Raw genomic sequence first — 8,715 nt, 5'->3', positions numbered from 1 at the left:
TTGAAAGCACATTACAGGTTCTCAGAAGCGCTTCTATATATTGTGTCAATCACAGTCAAAAGTGGTTTTGGTTGTGAGAAATGAAAATGCTTCTCTCTTAGCTGTGTCTTCCTTTTACCTCCCTTTTTACTTTATATCATACATTGTGACTTTCACTTACTATTTTCTTGATTCTATACTGACAGAAAACCAAGAGTTTAACAGCATATGGAGTTGAAGTAAATGGTTAGAAAATCGATCCAGCTTTTTTGGGAATGTGCTACAATCTGAATCGGAAGGAGAAGAAGAAAGCCAGCTTTTCAATGGATAAAATCAATCCCCTCGACCTCCTCTTCATCGGCGGCGGCAGCGGCGACCACCAGGTTCATTTTTTTAATTTCATTTCAATTTTTTGCTTTTTAAAGAAAATGAAACGGATGATAATTTAAACTCCAAATTTTAAGAAAATGAAACGGATGATAATTTAAAATGGTGAATTTTTTTATTTTTATTTTTGTGTTTAGTATATCGAGCTGTGATGGGTTGGTGTTGGATTATGTAGAAGGGTTTTACTTTGAATGTTTTTTTGTAGCATAAGCCCTCGATAACGTTAAGCACTTGAAGAGATGTTTATAAAGAATCTGATCTGTTATAAAGTAGTTTAGTCTTTGAAGTCAACCACAAATTTTAAATTGGGTTATAGATGCTATTGTTTGATTCTGCAATTGTAGCAAAGGGGTTAATCATTCTCTTATCAAACATTTATTTTAAGCTCATGTAACATAGATTATAGTATTAATAACAAGCCTATCACAACATCCCACAATCTATCATAATCTGTGTATACCCTTTTTTCCCTGATATCGTGTGTCCTGCAAAACTCATTTATGGTTCAGATTAATTCAAAGTCATGCTATCGATATACATGGGAAATTGTCAAACAAGTTTCCATCTATCCCAGGAATCTTTTTCTCTCTTGTTTTATGTGTTTTTTTTTTTTACAATTAGTTTATTTGCTCTGGCTTCAATGAAAGGATGCGAGATTTACACTGCTCGATAATCTATAAACATTGAAAACAATAGAAGGTTAGCTGGTGAGATGAAGTGGTTAGCATGATTTGCTCTCCCTTCCATTTACATGCAATCAGCTTTTCTAAATTGACTTTCTTTTCATGAGATACCTTTTCAATTCCATTCCATACTCGGAAGATGAAACTGAGAGCAAGAATCGAAAACATCATTGCAAATATAATTGGATCTGTTTTCGTTGCTCAAACAAAAGTCACTCACAGTTTGTAGTAAGCTAAAATTCGTAAGCATACCTTTGATTTCCTAAGCGTGGAGAAAAAACTTAATATTATATTCTAATTTATATTGTTCCTGACAGAAAATTCGACTTTAAAATAGTCGATTTCGTTCACCCTTATCCACTCTCATACTTTTGATCTGAACTAAGAATGAAAATGAAATCAACTGAAAAGCGAAATATGGATTACAACTTTTCCTTACGTATTAGACCAATTTGGTTTGAGCATGATTGACTTGATTGGTTTGCGCGTGAATATGATTTTGATAATTTGGATTCGTATATGATTTAAGGTTTAAACTTATTCATCATATCATCTGTTGTTCAAACCATATATATATACATATATATGTTGTTTCTTCATTTTTACTAAACCTATCACTTACATTATCAACTTGTATTTTTTTTTTCTTTTCAATTTGTAATAGAGAAATGGAAACACCTGCACATAAGAAGAAAAAAGGAAGTTTTAAAATGCAATGAAAGATGATGTGAGAACTTGCGATGATGGAGTTGTATAGCTATTTTTGCTGCATAGATAGAGATGAGCAACCATGGATGTGAGATGACATACTTTTGTACTCAAACCAATCGTTAAAATAAAAAGTTGATTGGTCAAGCGTATAAAGATTGCTAAAATATTTTGGAAAATAAGCAATTAATGATGTAGATGAGAGAATTTAGATGATATTTGAACCTATTATTTCCTTCATTTATTCAAACATTTATTGTGATGTTCAAATATACTTTGGATGATTTTTAGATTTTGATATTGATGTAAATAAATTTTATATATACTTCTCTTACAAATAGCTTGTAATATTATTCATACTCTTTTCAATATACAATGATGATTCTTACTCGCAGCTTTGCATTTCATCGGACACCACGTATGGTTGATGCGTCCTAAAGCTTGTCTGAGAGGCCCAACTCTTTTGTGGTTCCCACCACAAATCAAAATCTTTGGAATTTCATTTCTCCTGTCTCTCTCTCCGTCCTCCCCCACCGCGTTTGCTAATTGAGATTAGCAGGGGAGGATAGAGTGGGTGGTAGGGGCCCGGGGGGTGCGCCTTTCAAACGTATGCAGAATTGGTGCTTCCTAAAGCTTGCATGAGAGACCATATAACAAACAAACAGAGTGACAAAGAAAATCCATTTGCTTGTGTTGGTAGGCTTTCTTTGTTGTTGCTGTTCGTTTGTGTTGTTCCCGTTGGTTGGCCGTGGGTTGTCGGTCCCGCACGCCTTGCTGAAACCAATATCCACCTTACAAATAGAATTTCGTGGAACTTGTCAAATCAAAGGCAGAGAATTGCAGACGTGCAAATGAAAATCCAATTCGACGGATGATTCTTTGTCAAGCAGTGGTGGCTTTGGCTTTGGCTTTGAGTGTGATTAATTAATGTAATTACTAATTAATTAATATAAATAAAATAGATAAGCAGTGGGAGGATCGAGCGGGTGGTAGGTAGGTGGTGCGGGGACAATACTTGGGTACTGCCTTGTCAGTACCCAATTTACTCACCCTCTTAGTCGGCCCACTAAAATCACAACACCTGTCAAAAAAAAATTTAACACAAACCTACAACGAAACACCATATTCTTCCCTTTAAACCTATAACCAAACATCATCATCTTCCTGCCCTTTCTGGGTTACCATGGCAAATCTGTCATGGTTGCCGTCAGCCCCATCCCCTATTTGGTCGGATTTATTGGTTTTCATCAGTGTTGCAGAGGAAGGGTAACGATGGAGTAGAGATATCTGAGGTCTGGGGTGGCTCGACCATTGGAGGATGGAGTGGAGTGTGGGGTGTGATCGACGGAGGACAGCGGTTGGAGGAGAGATGGGAGTGGATAGTGGGTGGTGATTGGTGAGGCTACTTGAAACTGTATGGAACGTGGAAGGTCTGCGTCTATGGAACGTGGAAGCTCTGCATGTAGGAAGAAGATAGGTGTTGTATTTCTATTGGACCACTTAATAAGGTGAGTAAATTGGATAATATGGTCCTTATTACGTTGCGTTGTCTGCACAAGTTGCCGCCACTACAAATAGACACAAAAGACAGAAAAACCAATCTCCCTGCACGCCCTGCTGAAACAAAAAAAGCACAGAAAAAAGGAGACGTTTCAGATTTCACTTCCGATGGCTTCCCATCAAGTTTTTTCATCCTTCCTTTTCCTTCTCTGTCTCCTTCAATCCATGAGAGTCGGCTACCCGGCGACGTTCACCATCGCAAACAAGTGCACCACCACCATATGGCCGGCCATTCTGTCTAATGCCGGGACTTACCAGCGACCGGCCACCACTGGATTCGCTTTGCCTCCTGGAGAGTCCAACACGTTTTCCGTCCCCACCTCGTGGTCCGGTAGGTTATGGGGGCGAACGCTCTGCTCCCAAGACTCAACCACAGGCAACTTCACTTGCTTGACAGGCGACTGCGGATCTTCGGCAGTCGAATGTGCTGGCGGTGGAGCCGCGCCGCCGGCTACTCTCGCAGAGTTCACGCTGAACGGTACGGGTGGGCTTGATTTCTACGACGTGAGCTTGGTCGATGGGTATAATCTTCCCATGTTGGTGGTGGCCGAGGGCGGGACCGGAGGGAACTGCACGTCCACCGGGTGCGTTGTGGACTTGAACAAGGGGTGCCCCTCGGAGCTGAAGGTGACGGCGAGTGAGGAGGGAGTGGCGTGTAAAAGCGCGTGCGAGGCGCTTGGGGAGCCGCAGTACTGCTGTAGCGGGCCGTACGCTACGCCGGACACATGCGTGCCGAGTTCTTACTCGCAGTTTTTTAAAAATGCGTGCCCGAAAGCTTACAGCTATGCGTATGACGACAGCACCAGCACCTTCACCTGTGCTTCCGCCAATTACATCATCACTTTCTGCCCTGCTCCTTCGATCGGGTAACCATTTGCACTATTGATGATTTTAAGACTAAAATCGTCCTAATGCCAAGGCTTGAAAAATAAAAGAGAAGAGACAGAGTAATAGTAAATATTGTCTTCAAGAACCTTTTATATTTTTTTGCTAAAGCATTAGTCTTTTGTAATTGGGTCCCGTAATTTTGCGTTTTGGTGGGATATACATATGATGGTTTTTGCAAAAGGGTTTTAATTTCTCTGATGGATGATAAGTGTTGTCGTTTGGCGAACAAGTTTTCCCCTTTTACATACATATATGTGGCCGTTCGGCTATAGAACAAGCCCCGGCCGGCTGGTCCGGTCGCTTCTGGACATTACACGCTTGGAGTGAATCGTTTTCCTACTTATCTGTCGGTCCCTGCTCATTGTGCTGTATGGATACTTGATAGGTCAGGCAATAGGGATAGTTACTAACTGAACATTTGGAAATCTGTGATGGTCTTTAAATGAAGAGAACCTTCAGGCGGATGTCATGTTCTTGTATATTTCAACATTGAAGGTGCTCTAATTCGGCTCGTGATAACAGCGGCCAAAACCTATTGTATGCATTGCTTGGTTCTTATTTTTGGTAATCCTGTCACAAATGTAGATACAAGAGTTTTTACTGTCACCTATTGAAGCTGCACTGTAGAGGAAATAGTAATTAAATGTGCAAATCCTTTTCACTCCCATCTGGGTCTCTGAGACTAATATGATCATGTACTGTTGATTAAAATATTAATATCTTGAAAAGCTAGAGGGGCTAAAATGAACCATCTGACCAACCTTGGATTGAAGATTTGGATTGAAGATGGTCTAAGTGTCCCAAATAGTTGACGATGATACCACATATGATTGAACAAATATCATCCATGTACAGAATTGAAACTTTTCTCTCCGTGTGAGAGTTCCTTCTCTCTTCTTGAGAGTCTTTTCCACCATCTGTGTGTGAGTGATTCCCTCATCGATTAAAATTGTTGTCGAAGGCCCTCGCTGTGGCGGGGGTTGGAGGAAAGGTTTTTGTTTTGCTTTTTGTTTCTCAGTTTTTTTGTTACTGTTCCTCCCAGTTCTTCCTGATTTACCCAAAATGTCTCTACCCAACGCCTGTTTTCCCCCACATACTTTCAACTCGATCTGCTGTCAGATTTCAAAGCACATGGTTGCGATCGTTTTAGGGGTACGTAGAGCTCCGGTGGACTCATTGGCTCGGGTGTTTAACACACCACCTCCTTCTCCTTCTCTCTGTCTACCTTCGTTGGCAGTGTCTACCTTGTATGTGTAATCTAAAGTTTGAAATAAAATTGTCTCCTTTCTTCGGAAAGGTTATTCCAAAAAAAAAAAAAAAGAAAAAGAAAAAGAAAAGAAGGTGCTCCCAACTCTTCCATGGTTCCAACTTCCAACCACAAATCAAATGGTTCCAACTTCCAACCACAAATCAAAATCTCACATTTCTTTTGTGGTTCCCACCACAACTCTTCTGGAATTTCAGGGGAAGCTCTGCTTTATCCAATTTATTAAGCAGTGGTCCCACCACAACTCTTCTGCATGTCCGCTGAAAATATCAGAGCAGTCGATGAACGTACCAACTATTTACCTTTTTTTAAAATTTTTTTTTTATGTTTGGTCAAATCAAATATCCACCTTAAACGTGGAATTTCGACACATGTCCACTTGTCACATATTTGCTTTACAGGTAATAAAGTTCACAAACATATAAATAAAATAGATTAGCATATTATTACAATGCCTTCTCTGCACAAGTTGCCGCCTATAAAACTAGAGACGCAAAACACACGTCACATATTCTTCCCACACGACACGACTGCTAACTCTCTCCTCTTTCCCTATAAAAAAGCAACATTCTCCCACACCACCTACTGAAACAAAAAGAGCACATTTCACTTCCAATGGCTTCCCATCAAGCTTTTTCATCGTTCCTTTTCCTTCTCTGTCTCCTTCAATCCATTCGAGTCGGCTACCCGGCGACGTTCACCATCGCAAACAATTGCACCACCACCATATGGCCGGCCATTCTGTCTAATGGCGGGACTGACCAGCGACCGGTCACCACCGGATTCGCTTTGGCTCCTGGAGAGTCCAACACGTTTTCGGTCCCCACCTCGTGGTCCGGTAGGTTGTGGGGGCGAACGCTCTGCTCCCAGGACTCAACCACGGGCAACTTCTCTTGCTTGACAGGCGACTGCGGATCTTCTGCAGTCGAATGTGCTGGCGGTGGGGCCGCGCCGCCGGCTACTCTCGCAGAGTTCACGCTGAACGGTACGGGCGGGCTTGATTTCTACGCCGTGAGCTTGATCGATGGGTATAACCTTCCCATTTTGGTGGTGGCCGACGGCGGGACCGGAGGGAACTGCAGGACCACCGGGTGCGTTGTGGACTTGAACAAGGGGTGCCCCTCGGAGCTGAAGGTGACGGCGAGTGAGGAGGGAGTGGCGTGTAAAAGCGCGTGCGAGGCGTTTGGGGAGCCGCAGTACTGCTGTAGCGGCCCCTACGCTATGCCGGACACATGCATGCCGAGTTCTTACTCCCAATTTTTTAAAACTGGGTGCCCGAAAGCTTACATCTATGCGTATGACGACGGCACAAGCACCTTCACCTGTGCTTCCGCCAATTACATCATCACTTTTTGCCCTGCTCCTTGGATTAGGTAACCATTTTCACTATTGATGAGTAAGTTATGATCTCAACTGTAAGAAATAAATCGAAGATTGCGATGCCGTTGTTGTTTTGGTACAAAGTACTCCGATGATCAAGTTAATAAAATAAGAACCATTTTTGTACATATTTCTTTTACTTTTACGCCTCATTTTATAAGTATTGGCCGATACTACATCGGTGTCATTCAGTGCAAGATTTTTCAATTGAAGTTGATTTAGAGCAGCAATCCCATGAAACCAAGTACCTCAATTGGCTCAATTGGGCGGCAGAATAAAGCTCTCCCACACTAATACCAATTATACCTTGTGGCTTGCCTCCTAATTCTAAACCAAAACTCGCCATGTAACCAATTAATTAACCAACTCAACGGTGTTCTATCTAGTGTCCTTCAGACAAAGGTCATTGTCTCTTTGAATTTTGCAATATTGCATGTGATTCCTATTCTCTATTTTTAATAATATAAAAATTAAATCGACACTAATATGAGTGACACTTGGTGCCTCATTTAACAATTGAAAGGAATTTTTATTTTTTTTAAGTATTCATTTAATTGTATAATAATATGTTGTGTAACGGACCTGTTATGGACGCACTGAAAAATCGTTACTACATGACCCTTTGCATGCCTTTGTCTTGTGATTTTCGTTTTTTAAATACAACGATATTGAGAGTTATATACAAGCTAAACAGCACCGGCTTCGAGCTTCCCAAAGGCAGTTCCCGCGTTTTCCAAGCCCCGACCGGCTGATCCGGTCGCTTCTGGGGCCGAACTGGCTGCAGCTTTGACGGTTCAGGTCGCGGTTCTTGTCGACCGGAGACTGGGCCTCGGGCGAGCTCGAGTGCAACGGTGCTGGAGCTGCGCCACCGGCCACCTTAGCCGAGTTCACACTCGGCTCGGGTTCTCAAGACTTCTATGACGTCAGCCTCATTGACGGTTATAACTTACCAATGATCGTTGAGGGGAGTGGGGGAACCGTCCACCGGGTGCGTTACGGACCTCAGCCGTAGGTGCCCTGCCGAGCTCAAAGACGATATGGAGTGTTCTAATCCTCCTAATGCCAAGGCTTGAAGAAAATAAAAAAGAAGAGAGAGAGTAATAGTAAATATTCTCTTCAAGAATCTTTAGTGTTTTTTTGCTAAAGCATTAGTCTTTTGGTAATTGGGTCTCTTAATTTTGCGTTTTGGTGGGATATACACATGATGGTTTTTGCAAGAGGGTTTAAATTTCTCTGATGGATGATAAGCGTTGTTGTTTGGCGAACAAGTTTTCTCCTTTTACATACGTATATGCGGCGGTTCGGCTATAGAACTAGGCGCCCTTTTCATATTAATCCTTGTTATCGATGACTCTGGGAGCTATTAAATTGAAAGCCTTATATTTCAAGTTTTAATCTTGGTCTCTACTTTATAATCGAACGATGTGTGTGGTTTGATGATATTCTTTTTGTTGGAAGTTGAATTAGATATTTTCAACTGTTGTGGCACTACACGGCTACATGGTCTTGATTTTCTTGTCAAGTGTGAATTTATGGTATCTCTAATGCATTGATGTGGTGGTTTGACTGTGTTGTATTATTTTCGGTTTGGCGGAAGTTGAATCGAATGTCTTCAATTGTCTTCAACTTTAGGCAATAGAGTTGATTATCATCTTGTTTGCAGCTAGGTATTGCCACTTGCTTTTGTCATTGTTGTTTAAATTTGGTAATTGTTACATCTTGTTGATGTTGAGAGATCGAGATCATGTCTAGTCTAGAAAAACTTTGAGGTGTTTCGATCATTAGGAGAAAAGGAGATGAACCACTTGCTTTTGTGTTATTAGTTAATAAGGGATAGGATTTGTAAGCGTATTGTTCTGATTA

At 41.4% G+C, this 8,715-nt stretch overlaps 2 protein-coding genes across 2 annotated transcripts; both read left to right on the top strand.

Annotated features, from left to right (window-relative positions):
• The first annotated feature begins 3,311 nt into the window (after positions 1 to 3,311).
• On the top strand, positions 3,312 to 4,385 carry LOC103407049 (thaumatin-like protein 1). Its single transcript, XM_008346005.4, has one exon. The coding sequence runs from the start codon at positions 3,426 to 3,428 to the stop codon at positions 4,185 to 4,187; it is 762 nt and encodes a 253-aa protein (XP_008344227.1). The 5' UTR covers positions 3,312 to 3,425; the 3' UTR covers positions 4,188 to 4,385.
• A 1,618-nt stretch (positions 4,386 to 6,003) lies between these two features.
• LOC103407047 (thaumatin-like protein 1) lies at positions 6,004 to 6,978 on the top strand. The gene has a single exon (XM_008346004.4). It carries the CDS (start codon positions 6,088 to 6,090, stop codon positions 6,847 to 6,849), a length of 762 nt encoding a protein of 253 aa, XP_008344226.1. The 5' UTR covers positions 6,004 to 6,087; the 3' UTR covers positions 6,850 to 6,978.
• Positions 6,979 to 8,715: the final 1,737 nt, after the last annotated feature.

Source organism: Malus domestica, chromosome 02, assembly GCF_042453785.1.
Source record: "Malus domestica chromosome 02, GDT2T_hap1".
Taxonomy (NCBI): Eukaryota; Viridiplantae; Streptophyta; class Magnoliopsida; order Rosales; family Rosaceae; genus Malus; species Malus domestica.
This window is presented reverse-complemented; position numbering and strand designations above follow the sequence as displayed.

Coding starts and splice junctions, on each gene's coding strand:
- LOC103407049 (XM_008346005.4), top strand. CDS start 3,426: ATGGCTTCCCATCAAGTTTTTTCATCCTTCCTTTTCCTTCTCTGTCTC.
- LOC103407047 (XM_008346004.4), top strand. CDS start 6,088: ATGGCTTCCCATCAAGCTTTTTCATCGTTCCTTTTCCTTCTCTGTCTC.